General features: G+C 43.5%; 1 protein-coding gene across 3 annotated transcripts in view; it reads right to left on the reverse strand.

Annotated features, from left to right (window-relative positions):
- Nucleotides 1-13,436: 13,436 nt before the first annotated feature.
- kif21b (kinesin family member 21B) overlaps nucleotides 13,437-27,972 on the reverse strand; it is a 223,118-nt gene continuing 208,582 nt past the window's right edge. For 2 of the 3 annotated variants that reach the window (XR_011935738.1, XR_011935737.1), the window contains 4 exons: nucleotides 27,071-27,241; nucleotides 26,194-26,393; nucleotides 23,208-23,358; nucleotides 13,437-18,044 (listed from right to left, as the gene is read on the reverse strand). Coding sequence is in view for 1 of the 3 variants with exons in the window: in XM_072480319.1 (XP_072336420.1) it covers nucleotides 17,948-18,044; nucleotides 26,194-26,393; nucleotides 27,071-27,241 (468 nt within the window). In the remaining 2 variants the exon portion in view is untranslated. The remainder of the gene's footprint in view (nucleotides 18,045-23,207; nucleotides 23,359-26,193; nucleotides 26,394-27,070; nucleotides 27,242-27,972) is intronic. The other variant, XM_072480319.1, reaches the window with a different exon arrangement.

A 27,972-nucleotide genomic window follows, 5' to 3' on the forward strand; every position in this document is an offset into this window, starting at 1 on the left:
GTTGGAGGGGCTCAGTTCAGACGTCTTTCTTGGGGTGGGGGTCATTTGGCTGGTCTTCCTATCTGTAGTCTTAAACTCTTCAAACTGTCTGTCAGTGTCTCAAAATGACTGTTTTCTAATATTAAAGTGATGGTCTTACCATCTGCAGCCTTCAACGCTTTAAACTGTCTGTCAGCATGCCAAGTTCAAAGGTCTGTGAGTTGAAGGTAAAAGTATTCCTTTTACTGTCGTTGAAACATTTGAAGTGATTTTTCACAGTCAATCTCATTACCCTTTAACTTTTTACAGCCTGTTTTTACACTTCGAGGCCTAAAAGCTTTGAATTGCATTGTTTATATTCAATTTCATGGACCATTGTCTTTTACAAACTTGTCGATAGACTGGTCTAGGCAGTTTAAAAGGGCGGATTAAGGTTGCTTAATTTAAAATAAAAATCATTTTATTGAAGGTATTTTAAAATATTTACAAATACAAAACAGCAAAAGTAAAAGGACAATGGAAATACAAGCCCCAACCACCATACCAGGCCACAAAACCCCTCCCTCCCCTCAGAAACTACCCATTCACTCACCTACAACCCCGGATTCCCCCTTCTTTTCCAATTTTTCGTTCGCCACCCCCCCCAACCGGGGACTACAACACAAAGCAAACAAAACCCAAAACTACGCCTCCCCCCCCCGCCACTGATGACTTAATTCTCCTTAAAGAATTCATACAAACAGCTTCCACCTCAAAATGAACCCCTCTCCACCCCACGAATGGTGAACTTGATCTTTTCCAGTTTCAGATGTTCTGCCGAGTCGCTCACCCATACCCTGGCCTTTGGCGGCTCCGAGTCTCACCAGTGCAACAAAATCTACCTCCATGCTATCAGGGAGGCAAAAGCCAAAGCATCAGCCTCTCTCCCCACCTGCACTGCCCGATCCTCCGACATTGGTGCCTCCGGACTTGGAGCTACCTCCCACACCAAAAGAAACCCCATTTTCCATAACCTCTGAAAAGCCCTTCCAGAATCTCCTCGACTTCAAGCAAGCCCAGAACATATGAAGATTGTTTCCTCGCCTCCATGCACACTGCCCACGCCTATCCTCCACTCCGGAGAAGAACCGACTCATCCTCAACACCGCCATGTGGGCCCTGTGCACACCTGTAAACTGAATAAGGCTTAGCCTCGTACATTAAGAGGACCCTCCCGAAAGCTTCCCTCCACACTCCAGCCCCCAGCTACCCTCCTCCCACTTATGCCTAATTTCTACATGGGGGTACTCTCCCTCTCCACCAACACCCCATACATGTCCACCACTCAGCCCTGCCCAAATTGATCCTCGGATAGAAGCTTATCCTGCAGCACTGGGGGGTGGGGGGCAATCTCGGTAATGGCGACACCTCCTTCCTATCAACGTTCCTAACCTGCAGATGCCTGAATCCATTGCCCTTTGGTAACTAAGGTTGTTTATTTACATAGAGGTCCATTAACTCAGAGGAATAACTGTTTTACTAACACCAATTTTATTTTGAAAAAGAGGCCGTTTCTTTGTTCCCACGCCCAATTCACCATCGGGAATCCTGCCACCAGCTGGTGGTCCGGGAGAATCCCAGCGAGTTCACCAACAAGATGAAATGGCCAACAGCAAACTGGGAGAAAAAATAAGAAAGTTCCAAAAATATTACAAAATGAAGTTGAGAAGAAGGAGAAATTAATGAAGCCAATGGAGAACTAAACTTTCTGAAAAAGCAACTGGAAAATAAGAACAAGTCTGTCATGATATTCACATTAACATATCATGGTGCAATCACACACACACTGATGGACAGGTAGTTGGACCAACCAACACACACACAACATGGCAGCCAATCACCAGTGAGAGCACACGCACTATAAAACAGGAACACCACAGTTCCCGCTCATTCTACCAGGAGATAGCTCAGAGCTCAGAGCTCACAGCGTGCCACTCAGACATACACCATGTGCTGAGTGCCTCACAAAGATAGTGCTAGGGCTGGGTCCACAAGTTAGCTGGTGAAGTACGAACCACAGCCAGAAGTTAATAGTTATTATTGTACAGAATAATAAAACAGAGTTGTACCATCTACAACCGTGTTGGTTCGTTTGTGTATCGGAACACCCAACACGACATGATACCAGAACTGGAAACTCGCCAGCAACTGTGAGACCTACCTGCACCTCTTCAGAAACCCGCCATCTTGCGCCATGGATACCATCAGCCCGCCGCAGCCGCTCCAGATCGCTGGAAACCTTGGCGTCAACTGGAAGCTGTTTAAACAGCGCTTCCAACTCTTCCTAGAAGCCACAGACAGGGACAGTGCATCGGACACCAGGAAGATCACCCTCCTCCTCTCCACGGCTGGGCAACATGCCATCCACATCTACAACTCCCTGGCATTCGCGGAAGGTGAGGACAAGACGAAATACAAGACGGTCCTTCTAAAATTTGAGGAACACTTCAGCGTGGAAGTTAATGAGAGCTTCGAGAGGTACCTCTTCCAGCAGCGCCTGCAGGGTAAGGATGAGCCTTTTCAATCTTTTTTGACACACCTCCGTATCTTCGCGCAGTCCTGCGGCTATGAGGCCACCTCCGACTCCATGATTCGGGATCAGATAGTTTTTGGTGTCACCTCGGACACCCTACGCCAGCAGCTCCTCAAAATAAAGCACCTCACCCAAGCCGCCGCCATCGAGAACTGCGTCCTCCACAAAAACGCGGCCAGCCAGTACTCCCAAATCCAGGCGGCCGAATCGGCACGGCCCGAGCCCGAGCGGGTCCAGTCAATTGAGTTCCTCCCGGCCCGCGGCCTGGACGAGGGTGGACATTTCGCACACTTTCCGAGGCCTCCCGCGCTTGTACGTGCCAAAAGAGGGGACTTCGACGCAGAGGGACGGGATGCGCAGGCGGGCTACGCAGGACCGCACCGTGCATGCGCGGTGACATAATGAACGCCATGACGTCACGACGTGCGGCAACTGTGGATCCGCACACTTAAAGCGGCAATGTCCGGCCAAAGCACGACAATGCCTCCGCTGTGGCAGGATGGGCCACTACGCTGCGTGCTGTCGAGCAGCTCAACCTGCCAACTCTCCGCACTTCCGCCAGCCTCGCAGGGACATGCGGGCCATTCGGCCCCCATACACTGAGTCATACCCTGACGACATGCAGACCAGGGATGCCGATGATCCGGAACCCTTCCGCGTTGCGGTAATAAAGAAGTACCGGATGTCCCCAAGTCGGACCCACCAGCCGATGCCAGTGCACAGCATTGATCCGGGCGATGAATGGTGTGCCACCCTAACGGTCAATCAATCGCCAATCATATTCCGCTTGGACACTGGTGCCTCCGCCAATCTCCTTGCATGGTCAGCCTTCCACAGCTTAAAAAGGTTAAACCACCGATGCTGCCATCCCACTGTCAGCTGGTTGATTATAACGGAAACATTATCCTGGCCATGGAGTCCTGCCAGCTCGAGGTTACACACAATTCACATACAGCCACACTGACTTTTGAGATAGTTGGATCCTCGAAGGACTCGGTTAGGTGCACAGGCATGCAAGATCCTCCACCTCGTTCAGCGGGTACACACTTTGTCTCCAGAAGGCACGTCCGATTTCCCAGATGCAGACTTCAGGGCGCAGCTCCACTCGTTCCTCGCTCACAACCAGGAGGTTTTGGAGGGCATGGACACACTGCCCTACACATACAGAATACGGCTCAAACCGGACGCCACCCCGGTCATTCACGCACCTCGTAGAGCCCCAGCACCGCTCAAGGACCGCCTCAAACAGCAGCTGCAGGACCTGCAGGACCAAGGAGTGCTTTCCCGGGTCACGGAGCCCACGCCATGGGTCAGCTCCATGGTGTGCATAAAAAAGCCCTCCGGCGAGCATTGACCCAAAAGACCTGAACAACAACATCACGAGGGAACATTACTCCATACCCAAATGGGAAGAAATCATGAGCGAAATGGCCCGGGTGAAAATATTCACCAAGCTTGATGCCTCGAAGGGTTTTTGGCAGATACAACTGGATCAGTCCAGCAGGAAGCTGTGCACTTTCAACACTCCCTTTGGCAGATACTGCTACAATAGGATGCCGTTTGGCATCAACTCGGCATCAGAGGTGTTCCTTCGCATCATGGAACAGATGATGGAGGGCAACGAAGGGGTACGCGTCTATGTTGGCGACGTTATCATCTGGTCCACCACATCATAGGAGCACATCAGTCGTCTCCAGCGTGTCTTTGCACGGATACGAGATCAGGGCCTGAGCCTCAACCGAGCCAAGTGCTCTTTTGGCCAGACTGAGCTAAAGTTTCTGGGGGACCACATATCCCGGTCAGGGGTGTGGCTGGATGCCGACAAAGTGGCAGCCATCGCAGCCATGCTGCAGCCGGCAGACAAGAAGGCAGTGTTACGCTTTCTCGGGATGGTCAACTTCCTGGGGAAGTTTATTCCCAACCTTGCCTCGCACACAACAGCTCTTCGCCACCTGGTCAAGAAGACAACGGAATTCCAGTGGCTGCCTGCACACCAGAAGGAATGGGAGGAGCTCAAGATCAAGCTCACCACCGCCCCGGTATTGGCGTTCTTCGACACCACTTGGGACACAAAGGTCTCGACTGATGCCAGCCAGTCCGGCATTGGGGTGGTACCCCTGCAACGGGATGACACTCCATCATGGGCCCCGATCGCCTATGCCTCGCGGGCCATGACCCCCACAGAACAGCGCTATGCGCAGATTGAAAAGGAGTGCCTAGGTTTGTTGACCGGCATCGACAAATGCCACGATTATGTGTATGGTCTTCCGCAGTTCACTGTGGAGACCGACCATCGCCCCCTGGTCAGCATCATTCAGAAGGACCTCAACGATATGACCCCTCGCCTCCAGCACATTCTGCTCAAGCTCCGGAGGTAGACTTCCAACTTGTCTACACCCCGGGAAAGGACCTCATCATCGCGGATGCTCTGTCCAGGGCAGTCAACACACCACCCGAATCGGAGGGGTTCATTTGTCAGGTCGACGCACAAGTAGCCTTCACATCGGCCAATCTGCCGGCTACTGACGCACGTCTGGCCCACATTCGCCGTGAGACTGCGGCTGACCCCCTTCTACGGCGTGTAATGCGCCACATGACGGAAGGGTGGCTCAAGGGGCAGTGCCCACAATTCTACAATGTCTGGGACGACTTGGCCGTCATTGATGGTGTCCTCCTAAAGTTGGACCGGATTGTGATCCCACACAGCATGCACCGGCTCGTCCTCAAACAACTGCACGAAGGCCATCTCGGAGTTGAAAAGTGCAGGCGGACGGCCCATGAAGCGGTGTACTGGCCGGGCATCAGCAACGACATCGCTAACATGGTGCTCAACTGCCCCACCTGCCAAAGGTTTCAGCCGGCGCAACCCCCTGAGACACTTCAGCCCCGTGAGTTTGTCACGTCCCCCTGGGTAAAAGTGGGTGTGGACCTCTTTCATGCACTCGGCAGGGACTACGTCATTATAATTGACCATTTTTCTAATTATCCGGAGGTCATACGCCTGCACGACATGACATCATCAGCTGTCATCCGAGCATGCAAAGAAACCTTCACTCGCCATGGAATTCCGCTCACCGTCATGTCTGACAACGGGCCCTGTTTTGTGAGCCAAGAATGGTCTTCTTTTGCTGCTTCCTACAACTTCACACATGTGACGTCCAGCCCCTTTCATCCCCAGTCGAATGGCAAGGTGAAAAAGGGCGTCCATATCGCGCAGCGACTCCTCTGCAAGGCAGCTGATGCCGGATCTGACTTCTGTTTAGCCCTGCTGGCCTATCGCTCGGCCCCACTGTCCACGGGCCTCTTGCCAGCCCAGCTGTTGATGGGTCGCACCCTCAGGACCACTGTGCCGTCCATTCATGGTCCTGAACCTAACCATGCTCCAGCACTGAAAACGATGCAACAGCAGTGTGCTCAGCAGAAGGTGGCACACGACGCTCGGGCAACTGACCTTCCTGCCCTGGCGCCTGGAGACAACGTCCGCATACACCTACCGGAGCGTGGCTAGTTGGCAACTGCCCAGGTTCTCTGCCGTGTGGCTCCCCGCTCATTCCTGGCTCGCATGCCTGATGGCCCCATTCGCCGGCATAATCGGCGAGCCCTTCGGCTGCTTCCGCGCTCGCTACGAGATCGTGCACCGGTCCCATGCCCTCCTGTTGTCCCTGATTTCGACTTCGTTGAGCTTCCTGCCACTCTGCGTATTCCTCTCTCGCCCGTGGCCAGGCCCATTCCTCAGCCGGTGGATCCTGACCCACCCTTCAGGCGGTCAACCCAAATTCGTCTCCCACCTGATAGACTGGACTTATGAGCCTGTTAGCACATTGGACTCACTGAATTGTTTTACAGTACTGTTGACATGTTTCTTGTCATTCCAGACGTTCTCTTTCGATGTTTGCTTATTGCACTTGTTTTGTTAGTGGTACAACCTCGTTGCTCAGTTGCACCTGACACCTTCCCATGTATACAGTTTAGCCTCATGTACATGTTGTGAATATTTCTCACACATAGTCAGATGCACTCAGTACACACCATTATTTATTAGCATGTAGGCACATATACTTGTGAAAAGGGGGGATGTCATGATAGCCACATTAACATATCATGGTGCAATCACACACACACACACGGATGGACAGGTAGTTGGACCAACCAACACATACACACATCACAGCCAATCACCAGTGGGAGCACACGCACTATAAAACAGGGAACACCACAGTTCCCGCTCATTTCACCAGGAGATAGCTCAGAGCACAGAGCTCACAGCGTGCCACTCAGACATACACTATGTGCTGAGTCCACAGGTTAGCTGGTGAAGTACGAACCACAGCCAGAAGTTAATAGTAATTATTGTACAGAACAATAAAACAGAGTTGTGCCATCTACAACCGTGTTGGTTCGTTTGGGTATCGGAACAGTGAAGAACTGAATCAGGAGAATAAGAGCTTGAAGAAGAAATTGATCAAAGGAACTGAGCAGTGCTGTGCTTATAAAACTGAGATAGCAGAATTGAATTTGGAACTGTCATGTCTCAGCCAGGAAACAGAAGAAACTCGTCAGGGCCTTCAGAAGGAAGTTGAAGAGGAGAAGCCTGACAATGAAAAATTAACAGAACAGGTAAAAATATTGGAATTCACAGCACAACTGGAACAATATTGCTGAAATGGTCGCATTAATGGAAAAGGGCAAGGGCCTATATAATGAAATGGTTGATGGAAAAAGATGCTGAATTGAAATGCTGGGAGGAAAAAGTACCATAAATGAATTTATGCAAAACGCCTTTGGAATTTGAACAGTCACATTTCTATGAAATCTATATGAGCTCTCAGTTATAAAACAAGAACTTTGAGGAAAAGGAAGGTATTGTGAAGCAAACAAAAGCAATGAAAGATTTATCAAATCTTAAGAAGAGTTTGAGAGTTAAAGAAGAGCAAGGCATGAAAATCTCTCCTCAGGTTACAATTCACCAATGTTCTTTACGGAAGGAAATTGATTGTCCTTACCTGGCCTGGCCTGGCCTGTTTGTGACTCCAGATCCACAACAATGTGGTTGACTTTTAACCACCTCAGAAATGGGCAATAAATGCTGGCCCAGCCAGCGATGGCCACATCCTATGAACAGATATTTTATCACACAACCCAAGTACCAGAAACACCTAGTATTACTACCATTGTGTCACACGTGGCTGATCGAGATGTGAAAGAACTGTCAAGCCATAAGACAGTGTTGCATTGAGATAGAAAGTAAACATTTTATTGCATTCTGTTAGAAGGGAGGAATGGTTTTGAAGCAGAATGGGGGACGTGATGATATCTGCCTGCATGCATTATAAGACCATAACATATTGGAGCAGAATTAGGCCATTCGGCCCATCGTGTCTGCTCCGCCATTCAATCATGGCTGATATGTTTCTCATCCCCAGTCTTCTGCCTTCTCCCCATAACCCCTGATTCACTAATGTAAACGTGCTCTGTTGGGCAAGGGTTAGCATGGGGCTAGAGAGCGGCACTGTCCACAGTGTAATGTATGTAGACACATGGTCAGAGAAGAACACTCTGTAAGGAGCTAGTCTGCATGGTTGGGAGCAACACCATACTTGGAGCTGTAAATAGTTAAAGCCTACCAATAAAGGTGTTTATGTTTAAACACATAAGCTTCAAGATATCATCAAAGAGCCACCCCCAGAGCACCATAAAGAGCTCATATTATGACACCATGCATAGTTAATATGACAAAATTATTGAAGTATTCTAGCTTAATGAGTAGATTCATCACTGTTAATTTTGCTCCCACATTGAGTGTTCAGTATTACTTCCAGCTCCTCCCCTCAATTGTGTCATAAGCACTGTAAACACAAATGGAATAAAAATAACAGAATTTAAAACTAACCAGTTATTTTTAGCAGTTTGATATTTTCAGAATGACATTTCCTTCCTTAAGCACACAAAGTTGAACGTGACTCAGACTCAGAATTGTGTTTTTGTGTGGTTGAGCTGCATGGTTTCCATGAACTTTACTATTAATCTTCTGTATAACAGATACAAGGCAATTAGTGTTCGCACATTATGCCTGTTTTGGTATTTAAAGATCAGCTCTGGATTTACCTCCTATTTCTATTATTTTGAGAATTTGTATTTTCATTCAAGCAAGACATATTTATGTGTTAGATGCAATAAAATCGCAAACCTCTTAGAAGATCCAGGTTTTCCATTTTGTTTCATATTCCACACAAACAATCCTTGCCATTGTATTTAATTCTCTATATCACTACTATGACTGCTCAAAAGTTGCTTCTTTGCTTCATTCTGCAAGGATGTGCTTTAATTTTTCAGAGATACTGACAGACATCCATGATGACCTCTACACAGTGCAAATCCAAACCTAAAAGATACTAATCTGCGCAACTCAATGTAATTCAATGCAAATTCTGGTGTTGTCAATCTTTCAAACAAGGTGATCAGTTCAAATATAAATTTGTACGAAGCACAAGCTTGTAAAAGTTGTGATGCATGGAATAATACAAAGAGAAAATAAATGAAAAAAGAATAGATTCAGGAACATTCAATAATCAGTAGCAACAACTTAAATTAAGATGTTACTCTTACTATGACAACTGGCCCACGGATCTAGAGAGATTAGTGCAAAGAAAACAAACTTTCGGCCAGTAAGGAGGGATGCCCAAAATCTTCTTTGCGGAGATAGATTTTGAGAAAGCTTTTAGAAAAGAGTGAAGGATGGAGAGGTTGTACGGACAGCGACAGTTAGCAGTTCCATACCTTCGGTGAGAGATGAGAGACCTTAGGGCACGTGATTTTGAGTGATAGTTAAAATGGGGAACATTGATTCAGCTGCGCGTCATACATCTCTCTCAGTTTTTGCGGAATCATAGAATCCCTGCAGTACAGAAGGAGGCCATTCAGCCTATCAAGTCTGCAGCGACCCTCTGAAAGAGCTCCCTACGAGGCCAACTCCCCTGCTCTATTCCTGTAACCTCATAACCCCACCTCATCTGCACGTCTTTTGGATTGTGGGAAGAAATGGGAGCCCAGGAGTAAACCCATGCAGACACAGGGAGAATGTGCAAACTCCACACAGTCGCCCAAGGTCAGACTTGAACCCGGGTCTCTGGCGCCGTGAAGCACCAGTGCTAACCGATAGCGTTCTTTTTACACTAAAGTCAAAACTATCATCTTGTTGCTTAGATTTAATTCTGTATTTTCATAAATTTATTTATTAACAAGATTGGATTTAGTGGGATCTCGCAACACCTAATTTGAATTGAAGAGAGTGAACTGTCATCCAAGAATAACTTATGTGTTCATCCCACAACATAAGGCAATCATTGCACACCGACAAGTGTTCAACTTAGAAGAGGAGGCTTAGCTGTGATGCTGAAGTTGATTCGCATGGAGGTGGGGAAATCTGAAATTAAAATGATAGTGGGACTGTAAGAGGGAGGTGTCATGTAAAGTAAACTGAAATGATGAAAAACATGTAGTTAACTTAGGGTCCGGGTATATATGGGTCTAATACGATATAGATGCATTACAAGCTATATTTGGCTTGCCTCCCCCTCCCTGCTGATCCTTACCTTTCCTTCCAGCCAGAGATTTATAGCAGTCACTTCAATAACTAGTTGGTATAGAGTTGGCAAAATGAGCAGATGGCAAGATGAACAGATGTCTCCTTTCCCCATGAGTGAAATCTCTCATTATCATTAAAACCTGCTGTATTTAACTTTGATTGAAAAATAACTAAGTTCTGTGAACTAGACAATAACGTTCTAATGTATGACAGTGCTTGGAATTAGGCACTCACTGGTGGAACCCCAAAAGGGAACAGTAATTCTAGTTGAATTTATTAGTGACTGAAAATAAGGTGCAATTTGTTTGTAGCCAACTGTCTTTTGCATTACCCATATTAGTGAAAAGAAACCATGAATATGTTTTTCCTTCAGACTTCACAATGTGAATAATTTTATAATTCACGTGCCAATAGATCAACATGACTCTCGCTCAACGTGCCAACCATAGTTTATTGTGGATTGAATTTGCAGACGTTACAAGAACATGAGAACATAACAACCAGGAGCCATCTGGCCCTTCGAGTCATTCCGCCATTCAATCAGATCATGACTGATCTTTTGTGGATTCAGCTCCACTTTCCTCAAGGAAACTTGAAGGAGCCTCAACTGCTTCATTGGGCAGGGAATTCCACAGATTCACAACCCTTTGGTAAAGAAGTTCCTCCTAAGCTCGGTCCTAAATCTACTTCCCCTTATTTTGAGGCTATGCCCCCTAGTTCTGCTTTCACCCACCAGTGATCCCCACCTGAGAACCCTCATTACAGAGAACCCTTCCTGAAAACTAGAGAGCAGTTCAGAGAGAGTGAAAAAAAAATCACTGCTTTAATCTCACCTGTGCCCTACACCGACTGCCTCAGACAGAGAAAGCAGCAGCTGTAAATTGCTAGAAAGGGAAAATCACATCTCGAGGGCACCCATATGGCTGGTGTCACTCTTCACAACCACGGGTCATGGTGGGCTGTCAGTGGGGTGTGCAATGATGATCTATGCCTGGACACCCTGGTCCCAGAGTGGGGGTCACTCTGACACCACGGCCCATCCCTTGGTCACCACCTGCTATTCCCCTCTCCCCCCCCGGCAGATGCACCCCCACTTCCCCCCCCCCCCCCCCCCAGCCAGCCCTGCCAGCGGCAGGCCCGGCAGCCCAGTGCAGGAAGTGGATACATGGGGCTGGAGTCTCTGCCGTCGGGATGCTCCATTTTGCTGGCAGCCCGGGGTTTCCCGAAGGCATGAGGCAGCCCCACAATGGGAAACCCCATTGACCAGCCAGTGAAATGGAGCATCCTGCCAGCATGCTGAGCGAGATATCGGATTTGGCAGGATGGAGAATCCAGCCCAAGAACTCTGTTTTGCCAGGCTAAGTCACTCTTCTCATCACTCTCAACTCACAGACCCATCACAATCCACAGGGATCTCACTCACTCCCAGCTCAAGGGATACCACCACTCGTTCTCCCACACATATCATCATCTCCCCTGAAGGCTGTGTCCTCATCACCTCTCTGGTCCCACTCACCATCCACATATGCCAGGCATTCTTATCATCTGCCCTGGCATGAATCTATGTGTTCTAAGTTAAAGAGACAATTGCAGTTGCTAGATTTAATGTGGGACAGCAGAATGCAGAGGCAAATAGAACATTTATTGCCATTTTAATACAATCCGGGAACTGAGAGTTAAAGCAATTATGAACAGTGTGTACAGCAATCAAAACATAGAAATCCTAATGGGGTTTCTGTAAATCTTGGACTTGATTGGAGCTTAGTTTAAAAGAGTCATTTGGGAAACCTGGACTGGATTTCGGAATGTGAACACAAAGAAAAAGAATTATCATGAGAGAATATTTTAAAGTGTGTTTTTAGGGAGTAGAGCTTAGAAACTCTCATGCGACAATCAATTTGGGGAATTTAGAGGAGAAAACCACAGACACAAACCTGGGCTCAGAATGGAGTGTGCATTTGACCACAGCCAACCTGTGTGTTAATGAGTCAATTGTAGTTTACGATGTACTTTGTAATCTATGTTAGTCTTAAAATATGTGTATTTGTTAAGCTAAAGTGGGAGTAAATATGTATTGTATAACAATCCTACTTTCCACGTTTAACATGTTTTTTTCTTGTTAAAACTAATCAGTAGTCCTGTTCCTCCACATTTTCTATAAAAAAGTAAAAAATATGGGGCGAAATTCTCCTACCCGCCCCGCCACATTTCTGCCCCGACCAGCCGGCGGGAGTCTCCGTAACACCGGCCGGTCAATGGGGTTTCCCATTGTGGGGCAGCCCCAACCCCCGGGCGCCGGCAAAACGGAGACTCCCGCCGGCGGAGAATGACGTCCCAGATCTTTTGAGCCATGGTTAGATTCTGGGATCTTCCCATCCAGTTATAACATCAATTGGGATAACACCCTCCAATCATTTATACTGATCACTGACTATCCCACCAACATCCTGACATGACCTGACGAACCACAGGCTCAACTACAATCCTGATCTGACCTGGCTGATCAACTCAACCCAACCAACACCCTGACCACAACTCTGACCCGACTACCCTTAAAATCTGATCCAACTCCATACCGCCACCGAACACGCCCCTCATCAACCATACCCCAACTCGACCTGACTACCCACCCAACACAACAAACTACCCCTCCGATTGGTTCACCTCCTGACCACTTGACTACTCCTCACACTCGACTACCACCCTAACCAGCAATCACCTCAACCACCCTATTAATGTATCCCCTCTGCCCATTTACCTACATCATTCACCTACCCATTCACTCATTTGCCATGCACTAACATTCAAACGGGACCTTTAAACTTACCATACGACTGCTAGTCCAGCCTTCCCCTGACCCCTGCTCCAGAATTCCCAAAGAAAGGCTGTGCTATACATTTCTGTGAAAGCCGGATTTGGAAGGGATGTGCAGCAGCGTCGATTTGGGGAAATTTCCGATTGTCGCTACTGCTTGGAGATCCAGGCCAATATGTTTCATATACTGGCATGTTATCTTTGATATTCACTGATTGCACTCTGGCTGAACAATATACAGGCAGTTGAAAACAAGTGCTTAATTAACTGACAAACGTATGTCCTAAATTAATCTCAATTAGGAATTTGAAGGTGATCATACAATGCAGAATCTACTTCAGTTCCAATGCATTTTCTTTTCAAATTAATTGATGTTAATTGCTTCAATTAAAAACAGCTCGTGTGAAGTTAAATTACAGCCTCAGAAGATATTTTCTGTATTTGTGATGGTAGTGATTTAGAAATTTGTTGCTGCATATTAATAAGGACATTTAACACGTTTTATTTCAGTTGAACAACAGTATTTACATTCAACAATTATGTGACATCATAAATAAATCTTTTTACATTTATAACAGTTTATACATCTTACACTTCTAAAAGGTCTTAACATAATACTGAAACCTTTTTTTAAAGAAATGTACAGGCAAAGCAGGAGAATAATAAAGGCACTTAATATCTTCACAGTAGCATTAAGATTAACACTGTTTACAGTTTGTGCTCAACATTACTGACTATTTTTAAAATGAAAGAAACTCCTCTTGCCTGCAATGTGACCAACATGTCAAAATTGACAGGATCTTTGCCTCATATGCGGTTCCATGGGAATATTACACACTTTTTTAAAAAAAAGTGTACATTTCCACTTGAGTTATGTGGAAATTTCAGAATATAATTCAGCAAAACACAAAGAAAATGCTGAGTATCAATGGCAGACACAACTTAAAAATGTTAGCTCCATTTCCCAAAGGAATTGCAGTCTCGGGAGCTGTAAAGTATTTTGACAAAGTGAAGACTTTAGCAATATGTTTTATAGCATGTCATCTCAAGTCATTTTTCTGTACAATCAAAACAATTACATTTTTCTTACACCATGGACAGCAGTAATTATCAAATATTCCACTGAATCGACTTGGAATCCTACAGGACATAAATTCCCCAGGTTTTCTCAATGTGCCAAACAATTCCCAATTCCCTCCAAAGAAAAAATAATTTTGTGAAACTTTGGACCAAGTTCCTACAAACTGTTTTGGCAATAAAAACAATAGGCATTTTGAGCCTGCAAAATAAATTGTCACGGGAAGTACACAAAAATGTCCAAATTACAAAGGCTACATTTACAACATTAGTTAGCCAAAGAAATAAGCAAATTACTGAAGATGTTGAAATCTGAAACAAAAACAGAAAATGCTGGACAATCTCTGCAGGTCTGACAGCATCTGTGCAGAGAGAAGGGAGCGAACGTAGAGTCTGGATGACTCTGACAAAGAGTCATCCAGACTCAAATTGTTAGATCCCTTCTCTCTCCTCATTAGTTAGCCAAATACTGGCATGTCATTATTTATTTGTCTAACCATACCCTCCACTCTAAATATCACTGAGTTGTCATAGGCTTGATGTCAATTCAAATAGTACAATGCAACACCATATTAAAGAGATACTGGTTTAAAGAGCACCAGAAGAATTCAAAGAGGAATGGAACTGATACCAAAACGAGTGCCAAGGCAGCGAGAGATTTATTTATGGGCACTTTGTACATCGACTGTTGGCCACAATTTTAATATTTATTTGCTAAATATAAACACTGCTGTATTGCAGTAAAGTATTACCTTTTCCATTTTCCAAATACCATTGTGACACCCAAAAGTACTATACTATATTTTTATTTACAGGCAATTTGAAACCCATGGAATTCAAAATCCAATTAACTTGAAACCCAATGAATTCAAAACCTAACTAATTCAAAACCTAGGTAATTCCAAATCTAACTAATTCCAAACCTAACTAATTCCAACCTAACTAATTTGACACCTACCGAGGTCGACACCGAACTAGTTTGACACCTAACTAGTTCAAAACCTAACGAGTTTGACACCTAACTAGTTCGACACCTAACTAGTTTGAAACCGACCGAGTTCTAAGATTTAAGCAAATGACACGCAATTATTTAATTAGATACATTTAAATTACCAATCCTTTTCAAATGGCTCAGTATTGCATTCTAAAATTATTACAGTGGTGTATTGTTGAAAGAAAATTACAGATACTTAAAATTGTAAACATCAAATCACTTGTACAATAAACCAAAATTGCTGTCACCAGACATTTCCATTGCTCCCTAAAGCATTTAGGGCCACAGGTAAGATGCTTTTTGCCTTTTGCTTTAGAGTTGGGGCTAGAAAATTGTCTTTATTTATATACACACATATATTAAAAAAAGGACCAATCAAAAACATTTTCTCTTAAATTAAAATGTTTGTTCTGATTGTGTATGCTTAAGATTAGTTCATTATATTACAAAAACCACAGAAGGGTTTTCGCTGAACTTTTATCTATTGCATGTTAAAAAAATTCCCCTGAAGTTGACAAGGCAAAATTAGATGTTGTATCTAAAAAATAAACTGATTTTGCTATATTTGCAAAAGACACACGGATCCATAGGATACAAAGAAAAAAAATGAAATGATGATTTTGTTTATCCACAGCTTACTGAAGGAAACCTTAATTTTCACCTTAAAAAGGATAGTAAGTTGCAAATCATGCCTTTATTCTGCCTCTAACACAAAATACTGCTCAAGGAAACTGCTCAGATAAACAAATATTGACCACTGTAATACGAATCAGATATAGCATTTACTACAAGCAGTAAAGAGAGTTAAGAAGCTAAGATGTTTTCCTGGAACTATTTGAGGTAGGAAGAGTGAGGATTCCTGTGAACTTTTATCGTTTGATTTGCAAAGAGCAATGGTGAACGTTAATTCGCTTTAAGAGGACCTCGAAGGGTAAGCCAATGCTGACTCTATCACAGAATAACTGCTTTGGAGGAAGTCTGCACCTTTTAGATTCAGAGAATCAAAGACGGGGTACGGAAATTGAACTTTGTGTTTGTGAATGGGTTTTGCACAGGTTAAAATCAAGCACCAAAGATGCTGCTTGCAAGCTTAACTCCACTTGGTCAGTACAATCATGTGTAGTTGGAGGGGAAGAAATACAAATGGATAACGAAGATGTGAAATCTAGCTGATTAAAAAGAATGGAAGTCATTATTCTTGGGCAGATATGGCAGTGTAGTGGGAAGGCCACTGGGCTAGTAATCCAGATGTCCTGGCTAGTGCGCTCGTGACACTGGCTCAAATCCCACCATGGCAGCTTCAATGAATTAAATCTGGAATTGAAAGCTCGTCTCAGTAATGGCGACCATGAAGCTACCACTGATTGTTGTACAAACTCATCTGGTTCACAGATGTCTTTTAAGGGAGGAAATCTGCCATTCTTACATGTGACTCCACACCCACAAAAATGTGGCTGACTCTTAACTGCCTCTGAAATGACTTAGCAACCCATTCAGTTCAAGGGCAATTAAGCATGGGCAACAAATGTTGGCTCTGCATCCACATTCCATTTAAAAAAAAAACTGCAATCATTTCTGGGAATATTCAATTTATGTTATTCAGATCAGTGAGGTTACCACAAATCTCAAGGTTGTAAGTCAATGTATCTGGAAGGCATCATCAGGCTTATGAGATGTGGGCATTAACTCTCCATTGGCATTCTCTCAAGGTAAACCTTTATGCAAAGTACTTGAACACTTCAAAATCTCAGTGGTCCTATTGGTGATAAGAAGAAAATGTTACTTCGTGCACCGCTGCACTTTTAGTTCAATCCTGGAAACTCAATTCCACGATCATTGTTCAACCTTCCGAAGGCATTGGTGATTGAAGGCATTCAATGTGTTCAGGTGCATTGTGTCTGGTCCAGATTTCACATGTAGCTAATAGATATATCAAGCACCAAGCACTGGCAAAATCTAGTTTACATCTTATGGCAATGAATATGACATCTGAGGGTTATTTTCCATATCCATTCCACTCAGTTGATGTGATGCCGGTCAATGCTAAGTAATCCTTTGTGACAGGATATGTAGATGGTGTATCCAAGACAAATTAAGAACTCAAATGTTGTACCTTTCAGGTTTCAGAGAATGTTATTTGGTGACAAAAGCCACATTTTGTGGGAGGTTTTTTGAGCTGCAATGTCCTGTTTGCTTATCCATAATTTCGATAAGCAAAGATATTCTGAAGCCCTGCCTTTCCAGGATACACAAATCAATTGCGTGTATTGATTTTACAAATATTTAGAGTCAATACGTATGCCTGCATGGAATCACAGTGATGAGCTGCAATGTCTAATTAACATCAGCACAAGATGACAGCATTAACATGCAACCCTTGAACGGTTGTCTTCCTCTAATAACTGGTAGTCAAAACTGGTGAAGTCAAGGGCTAAGCTTTTCATGTTCTTCACATGTGCAGAATTTTAGATCCAAACTCAATACAACTATTACCCGTTAATGGAAGTTATTTTCTTCCATTTATACTGTTATGCTAAATTGGAGATGAATGGAATTGGAGGGCAAGTTCAAGGATAAAAATGTGGGCAATAGTAACAATCTGCAGTACAATAAAAGCAGTAGAAAGTTTCAAGAAATAATGCCTGAATAAAAATCGACTCCACTCTTGAACCTCCATATGCTTTTGTCTGACTCACAAAGCAGTTCAATATTACAAGGACACCACAGTCAGTGGGATTGAGAATTACATTTGGAATAAGATACTTGCAGGATTATTGCTTGCAGTCTTGTCTTGCTGCACGTCAGTTCACAATGGGGAGAAAAACGGTTTTCTTCTTCGGCTCAGGAAGCCTTGATAGCATGGCTGTCATTTCATTCCAAACCATTCTTCTTCTTCTTTAAATACAGTTTGTTTAATTAAATACAGTTAGATGCTGTCAGACAATTCCTGACTAATGTATCTAATGTCCAACTTGTGTCCATTTGTTAATCCTTTTGAGTTCCAAGTTTTTACTGTGCAATCACTGAAATAAATAAGTTAAAGACACATTAAGACAATGCATTTTGACCAAGAATCTAGTTTTGACTTTGTGATGAGATATTGTGATTCCATGAAAATATATTGTTAGAAAATAATTTAATGCATTTCGATTTTCTACTTGTTGGCATTATAAATATATTAATTGCCTTAAAACACAAAAACAGGCTGGACAGCCATGGAAATGTGGAATGGTTACTGCACAGAAGGGGGCCATTCGGCCTGCCATGTCTGTACTGGCTCTGTGCAAGAGAAAATCAACTAGTCTCACTCCCTTGCTCTTTCCACGCAGTCTTGCAATTTCTTTCGCCTCAGGTGCTTACCCAATTTCCTTTTGAAAGCCATGCTTGAGGCAACCTCTACCATTCCCTCGGGCACTTTATTCCAGGTACTGAATTTAAAAAGCATTTCCTCTCATCATCTTTGGTTCTCTGGCAATCTCCTTAAATTTGGTGTCCTCTGGTTTTTAACTCTCTGCCAATGAGAACACTCTCTCCCTCACCATTGGATTCCTTGTGGTTTTGAGCACATCTATCCAATCACCTCTCAACATTCTCTATCTTCTCTTCTGTGGGCAGAACAACATCAGCTTCTCCAAACTATAATTGAAGTGCCTCATCCCTATAACCATCCTTGTAAATCTTTTCTGGATTTCCTCCAAAGCCTTCACAACCTTCCTGAAATGTAGTGCCCAGAATTGGAAATTATTTTCCAGTTGAGGCCAAGCCAGTGTTTTAGAAAGGTTTTTCATAATCTCCTTGCTTTTATACTCTTTGCCTTTCTTAATGAAACGCAGGATCTCATTAGCCATTTGACCAATTTGTCAAAGTGCCCTGCCACCTTTAACTATTTGTGCAAATCTACCCCTGGGGACTAGATTTATTACTGAAGGTGGGTTCCCCACAGTTCAGCATAAATATCAAAAGCAAGCCCACCCATGGGTTGACTGGCTCGCCCTGCCATTTTCTGGCAGACAGGGCTTCAATTGTTATGAGACCTCTTGCCCTTTCCTGGAGGAAATCCCACTTGATTGAGATAGCGGCCAATCAGAAGCTGAAATCTCTGTAGTACTGGCAATGTTAGGCAGCAGTGACTACTGCCGGCACTACACTGAAGGCATCGAGGAGTTGTTCTGCAATGAATCCGAACCTACAGGTAAGTCCCTGGTTTCACCGGAACCAGGGTGGCTAGCCCTGTGAAGGGGTTCGGTGAACAGGATGGGGAGGACGGTCGATGCGAGGAAGGAAGCTGAAGGAGGGGGCCTCCAATTGTCACTGGAAGCTTGGGAAGCAGAATCCCTGTTCCACCCTTTGACTGGTCACAAATCTGCTGGACGACATGTTGGCAGCAGGCGTTTCCCGCTACTTGTCAAACCAAAGTGGTGGAAAAATGAGGTGTCTAAGTGGGTATTAATCACAACTTAAGTGTCTCAATTGTGCTCATAAAATCGTGATTGGGCGACAGGCAGGAAGATGATGGGCACATCACTAATAGCCCAGCATCCTATTTGTGGGTTTACGTTCCAGTTTTCCTGCCACTGGTCTCTTTGTTCCTGTACCTCTTTTATGTTTGCACCTATTATTTTATATTGTCTCTCTTTGTTCTTCCCACTTCACATTTCTTTGCATCAAATTTTATCCACCAGGTTTCCACCCATTCCACCAGCCAGTCCAAATCCTCTTTAAATTTAGCACTATTCTCCTGATGGTTCACAATATTTCCAAGTTTTGTGCCATCTGCAAATCTTGAAATTGGGCATTGTATACACAAGTCATTAACATATATGAAGAAAACAAGTGGTCTTAGCCTGGACTGCTGTGAAATTCCACGGTATACGTTCTTCCAGTCTGAGAAAGAAGGCATTCAGCAGTTGCTCTTTGCTTCCTGTCAATTAACTTAGTTATCCTTGTCATCACTGGATTTCAATTTTATTTGCCTGCTACGTGGCACTTTATCAAACACATCTTGGAGGTTTATGTACAACACATCAACTGCATTCCCCTCATATACCTGCTCTGTTACCTCATCAAACAACTCAAATTTATTTAATGACATGCGATTTTCCTTTCACAAATCTTTGCTAGATTTCCGTAATTATTTGACACGTTCATTTTGTCTCAGATTTAAATCTTCAAAAACCTTTCCACCACCAAGGTCAGACTGATTGGCCTGTAGTTGCTGGCCTGTATTTGCTGGGTTTATCTTAAGATCTTTTTTTGACATTTAAAATTATCCAGCCCTCCGGTAACCCTCTCCCTTACCACCTTCCAATCTCCCCAACCCCATACTTAAGGAGGGTTGGAAGATTAGATCAAGTGCCTCTGCATTTTCCATCCTTACATCCCTCAGCAGCCGAGGCATCGTCCCAAACGGTCCTGGTGAATTATTAACTTTAAGTAAAGGCTTTCTGATATGTCATCCATCTCAACTACCTACTCTTTTACCAAGACTTTTGCAGCATCTTCTTCCTTAGCAAATACAAATACAAAGTACTCATTGAGTAACTCATCCGTTCCCTCTGCCTCCATGCATTGATCCCCAATAGGTTCTAATCCTCCTCTTAATTGCATTTTACCTTTCATCGCTAACATAAGACTTTTAGATTCCCTTTTATGCTGGCTGCCAGTCTCGTCTCATATTTTCTCTTTGCCTCTCATTTCCTTTTTCATTTCCCCTCTGAACTTTCTTTATTCAGCCTGAATTATCAACTTGCCATCTGTCATATACACCCTTTTTCTGCTTGCTCTTACTCTCCTTCCCTTTTGTTGTCCAAAGAGCTCTGGCTGCCCTATCTTTCCCCCTTTAAGGAATGAAGTTTGACTGTAACTGAACCACCTCTTCTTTATATGCAGCGTTCATTTATAACACCATAAACATTCATTTATAGTTTTGACTGCCAATCTTTATTGATTCCAATTTATCTGGGACAGATTCTTTCTCAGTGCACTGAACTTGGCCTTCCTCCAATTAATTATTCTTGCACAGAATTTCTCCTTGTCCTTTTCCATAGCCGAAACATTTTCTGGTTTCCCCGACTGAGATTTGCCATCGATTTAAGGCACTTTCAGGTGAGGAGGTAGAGGCTTTAAGACACTGCACCTTTCTATGACTATCTCAATCCCATTCTGGTCTGCCACCAAGAGTTTATAGTATGGAACATGGATAGTCAATCATATCATTCACTTATATGTATAACTTTAAGTAAAGGCTTTCTGATATGTCATCCATCTCAACTACCTCACTCTTTCGAATGAGGCATGGAAGCTATTAGTCTGGTTTAACAATTCATATCTACTTGCCACTTTTAGTTTAGGAGAATGAGGGTGATCATATTGAAACATACAAGATTTGGAGGGGGCTTGATAAGGCAAATGCTGAGAGGATGTTTCCTCATGTGGGAACTAGGGCTACAATTTTAAAATAAGGAGCCTCCCTTGAAGATGGAATTCCTTCTCTCTGAGGACTGTAAATGTTTGGAATTCTCATCCCCTGTGAGCAGTGGAAGTTGGGTCATTGAATGTACTCAAGGCTGAGTTAGACAGGTTTTTTTTTTAATTGACAAGAGAGTCAAGGGTTGCAGGGACAGTTGGAAAAGTGGAGCTAAGGTCACAATCAATAGGCCACAATTTTATTGACTGGCGGAGGTGACTCAAGGAGCTGAATGACCCTACTACTGCTCCTATTTCTTACGTTCTCACATTTATCCCTTTCTACCACAAAATACATTTTGTATCCTGCCTTTTTATGCTCCACCACAAAAACCTGCAATTAGGTTTATTTAACTGAATTTAATTACATGTTAACAGCAAATTCTCATTTTGTCATAAAGGTTTTGATTGAAATGTTGCTCCCCTCTCCATGGCTGTGAAGCATTTTTTAAACAGTCATTTACATCACTTCCAGACATTAGAAATCCAGCACAGTGAAAGCCATGGATAACAATCAGTGCCAATCTATGTTTGTTCAACAGGAAGCACAAATTAGACATGTTTCTCCTCTCCTATCCTCTACTCAGTTCTCATCAGCCATTTTTAAAATTAAGTGCAGCTGAAAAGCATCAAGTCACCCAAAGGTCACTGGCAGAATCAACTAATAAGCTGCGAATGCTTGATTTAATTCAAAAGGATTTTTAAAAATGATATTGACAAAAGAAACATTTTGCATAGGTAACTATCACCCTCGTATATTTATGGTAAATTAAAATAGAAAAGTATTTGAATCCCAATAAATGGCTGTATATGCCATATTCTCCCTCCACTGGAGTCTCAGAAGCTGAGACCTCTTGCCACCTTCTAATAATATAATTATACCCTTCACATAATTAGGTATCTGCTGTCAACGGTTTATAAAAGGACTAATTGTACACTGTAGTTCTAGGCAACTTATACCTTCACAGATTCTGTTCGGCCATTCAAAGCTCACAAATTTTGTTGATTCACAGATGAAACAATCAGCATGAAGATGCATGGATGAAAAAAAAAAAATGAATATAAAACGAAAAGGGAATGTAAGGAAAAATGCTTAAAATAAGGGTGCAGATTTTTCTTGGGTGTTAATATTATTCTCACACCTCAATAATTATAGAAGGGGTATCATAGAAAAAGGGCAACTAAGCTGCAGTTATGACACTTTCCTATTCGAAGGTGACAGATGTATGACTCAAAATGAATTTCACGTAGTGATTTATATTTCACACATTTCTGCGACAAGGAGGTTTGAAAATTGGACACATTTTCCAGTGTGGGCAGCAGAGGTCGAAGAGTGATTTTGCCACGAGCCTATGACTGGGATTTTCCAGAGGGCAGGTAAAATTCAGCCCCATGTTTCGGCCCATTGAGTGGAGGTTCAGTGTTGCACTGGCAGGACTGGACAAACACATAATTTACTCCTTAACATGACGCTTCGCATTTATCGTCATAAAATGCTAAAAATGCTTAGAAAAGAGAGTAAATGCTTGAATCTAAGAAAAGTAACTGGCAATTTTAGGGGAATGTGAAGAAATGGGTGACCAGAATAAACTAAAATTTGTCGTAATCAAAATGCACATCAGCTTTTTAAAAAATAAAACCTTCTGGACTTAATTTTTAAGGTAGTGAAATCGATAGCTTTCACTTTTATTCAGAGAGGTTTAGAAGACAAATCACCATACCAATGAGCAGCAAAGGAGAATCAAGTACGAAGCAGAGCAGAAATCAGGAGATTAAGGTATACTACTGGCACGGCTCTTAATGGCAAGGACACGTCGAGGCAAACAAGGAGTAAGGCCTGCAACATAATTCCACAGCTTCACCCGGCAATCGCTATAGCAGAAAGGAAAGAGAAAAAGAGAGATAAAGGGATATAACACAAGCTTGGAAGATGTGAGAGAGATAAAAAGGCCCAAGGATCTGTTGACACCCCAGCATAGGACCTGCAAATGTAAGTTTCTCCTTTTTATCATCCAGTTAGTGAATGTTCATTAAGGTGTATAGCCATGTCATGAAATTAGGCTATCCTCCCCTACGCTCTCTAGCAAAAGCAGCAAACACTCTCCGAGTTTAGACTAAGGCACAATGATAGAAATACAAAGCTTTTTTCAATAATCAAGAAAACCCCTGTAGGAGTGTGTAACCATTAAGCCAAACAGTTGTGCCCGCAATGTAGACTTTCAATTTTCTTGCCCTTAGCTCATTTACAAAAGTGTGACAGCAGCTATTCCTGGACAAGTCCAACCACAGATGGTGACAGTAAATATATTAAAGTCACAAAACATTAATTTTTGCTGCAAGTTACATATAATCCAGCAGCAGATATTCAGATTTCCCTCTGTTTATTAGAATTGCACAGCAAATACAAGAAAAGGGCTGGGAGAAAAACCTAATGAGGAAGAAAACCATTTTTCCATTGTGAGAAAGGGTGAAGGCACTATTGTTCACAACTGGGGGAGAAGAATACATCGTTACTCTGGCATCATTACATGGAAACAATTTCAAGTGATTGTGATTTGTATCATTGTATCACAATATTAACACAATTTTAATGAAAATGTCCATCTGCGGGGAAGAATATTGACACATTATATAGTATCTGTTTCTGGACTAGCTATGAACAATCTCCCATGTCCCTTTGGTTGGTGTTAGCCGTTTAGTCATGTTCGAAATTCAGTCTTCAAGAATGATATTAATATTTAAAATATTAGATGTTAAATATTTCAATTCCCAGCATCTGACCTTCTCTCCAAACACATTATTTAAAATTTCTTTCCTTTAGTTTCACAGTTTATATTTTCTGAAAAAGTAACTGTGCAAACCCTTTCTATTTACTTAAAGGTTTAGCCTTAAATTCACCAATTTATTTTTTAAACAAGCGATTTGAATAATCCATTTAGTTTTCAGCCTTGGTTAAAATTATTTTTGTTTCCACACTTTCACTTCGACGTCGTGAATTAAAAATTAAAATACACTTATACTGTAGTAGTGGGCGAGATTTTGCACCCTATGTTCGCCAAAAATATAAATGGCACGCGAGCACAGAATCTCAGGAGAGTTGGGAAACAAGGGATTCTCTGTTTGTGGGACTATGTCCCCATGCCATCGTCAGGACTGTGGACTTTCACGCCAGAAAAACCTAGCTAGCAGGGACCCGGCGTAAATCTAGCAGCTTTTGCTGCAGATACGGGCCCTCGCACTTCCGGGTCAGAGGCCGCGCATGCGTCATGCGCAACTCAGACCGCGGAGCTGGACACTAAAAATAGAACCCCCGATCGGCCGCGCACCTGACCCCGCCTGCCCGCCCGAATATCGCCTGGCCAAGTATAAGGCCCCCCCCACCCTCCGATCGGCCCGTCCCGACCAGGGCGGTCACGGACTGAGTCCACAACCGCCACGCTAGTATCCCGACTGGCAGGACCATGTTAGATCCACGCCGTTGAGACTTCGGCCGGTTGGGGGCGGAGAATGGCAGTGTGGGCCTCCAGCAATGGCCTCAGGTAGGTGTTTTGCAGCGCGGCATACTTTTTGGGGCTCAGAGAATCGGGGAACCGGTGTCGGTCCCGAATTTGTGCGCCAAAATGGATTCTCCGCCCCGGTGCCGGCCGCGATTTCGGGGGCAGGGTGCGGAGAATCCAGCCCAAGATTTTTGCCAGCGAGATCTTATTTCCTGATGTTCCCTGCCCTCACCGGTGATATAACAAGGTCCTGCCCACAAAGGGCGGAAACCTCATTTAAATGGATTGAAATAAATTTTTATATTATTAATGGGCCTTCCCACCACATGATCCAGCCTGTGGCAGAGTACAGTGCCAGGAACGGGTCCTCTGTGAGTCCCATTTGGGGAGGGAGGGGTTCCCATTATGTGTGATGAAGGACAGCCCCAGATAACCTGAAGGGCAGCCCCAGATCACTGTCCATGTGGAGTTTACACATTCTCCGTGTCTGCGTGGAGCTCACCCCCACAGCCTAAAAATGTGCACGGTAGGTGAACTGACCAAGCTAAATTGCCCCTTAATTGGAAAAAAATAATTGGGTACTCTAAATTTTTTTTTTAAATGTGTCGTGAGGGGGGTGGGGGTGCAAGGGCTGATGCCATTGAAGGTGGGGCAAAAGGGCTGATGGGGGGGGGATAAAGTGCCGAGATAAAATCTAATGCCATTGAGCAGGGGCGGGGAGGATGACCTGCCCATAAATGGGGAGAATACTGCCGTGGCAGGTGGTGAGGGTGGAGATTCCCTGATATATTTGTGGTCAGTGGAGAGGGGGTGGGGGTTCAGTCAGAGCGTGACACTCTGACAAGTTAGTGGCAAATTCAGCACAGTGTGTTGAATCTATCTTTTGGGAGATATTTTTAAGACATAAATTGTTACATTATTTTCTTCCCTATGAATGGAGTTTTGTATGGTATAATGCCTCAACATTTTAAATGACACTTCAAAGAAAGAGGAATTCTTGACTCAAGCTTAAAGATTCAGGCGTCCTAAAACAGTCATTTAACACTTACAATGCAAAGCAGAATAAAAGAACATTTTAACCCGTGCATCAGTGACCAGAATGAAGATCCTGTCCGCCCTCCAAAGCTCTGCAGTACTTTCCCCCTCATTAAACAACCATGTGCTTTCTTGGCAGAGTCACTGGTTTAATTGATTCCTGCTCATGGCATACCTGGAAGCTGTGAAAATCCGGCTAGTGTTTGTGCAGATGGCATTAATGGGGCTATCGTGGCCTCTGATCTCTCCCAATGGCGTAAAGTTGTCAATGTTCCAAACTTTAAGCATTCCTCCTCGGCAACCACTCAGCAATAGATCGCGACCGGGTACAAATGCCAGCGCACATACCCAATCCTTGTGAGCATTAGGAATTTGCTAAGTAAAATTAAAATACACATATTAAGTACATATATGAAAATGTAACAAAACATGATTCACCTAAATTAACATATTTCTCAAATGCTGGAGATAACAAAGCACAATATATCTTTAAGTAGATGTTTGTTGTATCGCTTTATAATTCTTAAAATAACTACTCGTGAAGAGTAAATTATAAGAGAAAATATCTTCATTAAAACAGAAGGATGGACATTTCTATTTGTTATCCAAGCCCAACTTAAATTCCAGTGACAACTTTGATAATGGGGGAATGCTTTGCACCAAACACGCCTGATAGATGTCCCACCAATAACCTTTGAGTGTCTGCCCATACATAGATACGCAGATTAAAAATATGTTTGTGCCATAATATGTACATAGCACTCAAGTTTATGAAATGGGTATTTTGTTGTAGAATTGGCAAGTTCAAAACTGGATCACCGTGATTTATCATTTTAGTGAAGTGCAGATACTATTAATAACAGCAGCCAAGATGAGTGCGTCCAAAAACTGTTATGGGTAAAGTAAGGATAGGAATGTTTCTCCTGGATATGATAGTGAGTGGTTAGATGTTTTCTATTTATTACATAAGAAGGAACAAGGAGAAGACAAATTTTAAAACTAAGTTTCAGCCTTTTGCTTCAAATGGAGAGGCGAGAGATTCACTTGGGTACCTGTATTTGCTCCTGCCGTTCCAGGTCCCATTTTTTTATTCCGTTGTCTCTGGATCCACTAAATAGGATATCTGCATGGATTGCCAGAGACTCAATTCCATCATAGTGTGGAGGCTCAAAATTATGAGTGGGCCCAACATTTCCGAGGGTACTTGCAGCAATTTCAAACTTCTATAGGGCAAATACATAGTTGTCAAAATTTGATAAATTAATATAAATTCAAACATTTTCAGAATGCAATTCAAAGAAACAGCAATTCAGGTTAAGCTCTGAAGGAACGCTGGGCTAGACTTCCACGGAGTTGGGGAGACTCTGTGAAGGGGTGAAAATGGCAGCCGGGATCCAATTCTGGGATTCCTGATTCCATTCCCGACGTTTCCGATTTTCAGGACTGCCTTTGACGGTTGTGGGCTGGTTCAGGTCTCAAGTCCACATACCTCACTCCTTGACCTGCCTGGCTCCATTGTGGGTCTTCTGCAATTTTCATGGAGTCAGTCGATCTTTCCAAAGAGTCGTGTTGAATGGGCTCATCAAAGGTGCTATGAGCTGTAGTTTGCATGAAGGAGCTTTTGAAAGGTATGTTCAAAAGGTCCTCTTCATGCCCCCCCTTGTCAAGGTATGCCCCTACTCACTGAAAAGCAGGGTTCAATTGACAGAAGAGATCAGAGAACCAGGGTTGTTAATGAAGCAATGTTTTACCTGGGCTCAGCACTCGCTAATGTGGTTTAGCTGAGAGCCCATACGTACAAAAGAGCATTAAAACACCTGAATCTCAAGTAAAACACTGCTTGGCTCTTTGACCTCTTTTGTCAATGTTACACAATGTTTATTTGTAGAAGATAAAGAGGTTTCAAGTGCTTGCATTTTCAAATATTGATGCTTTAAAGGATGCTGATGATAAA

This window comes from Scyliorhinus torazame, chromosome 17 (assembly GCF_047496885.1).
Source record: "Scyliorhinus torazame isolate Kashiwa2021f chromosome 17, sScyTor2.1, whole genome shotgun sequence".
Classification (NCBI taxonomy): domain Eukaryota; kingdom Metazoa; phylum Chordata; class Chondrichthyes; order Carcharhiniformes; family Scyliorhinidae; genus Scyliorhinus; species Scyliorhinus torazame.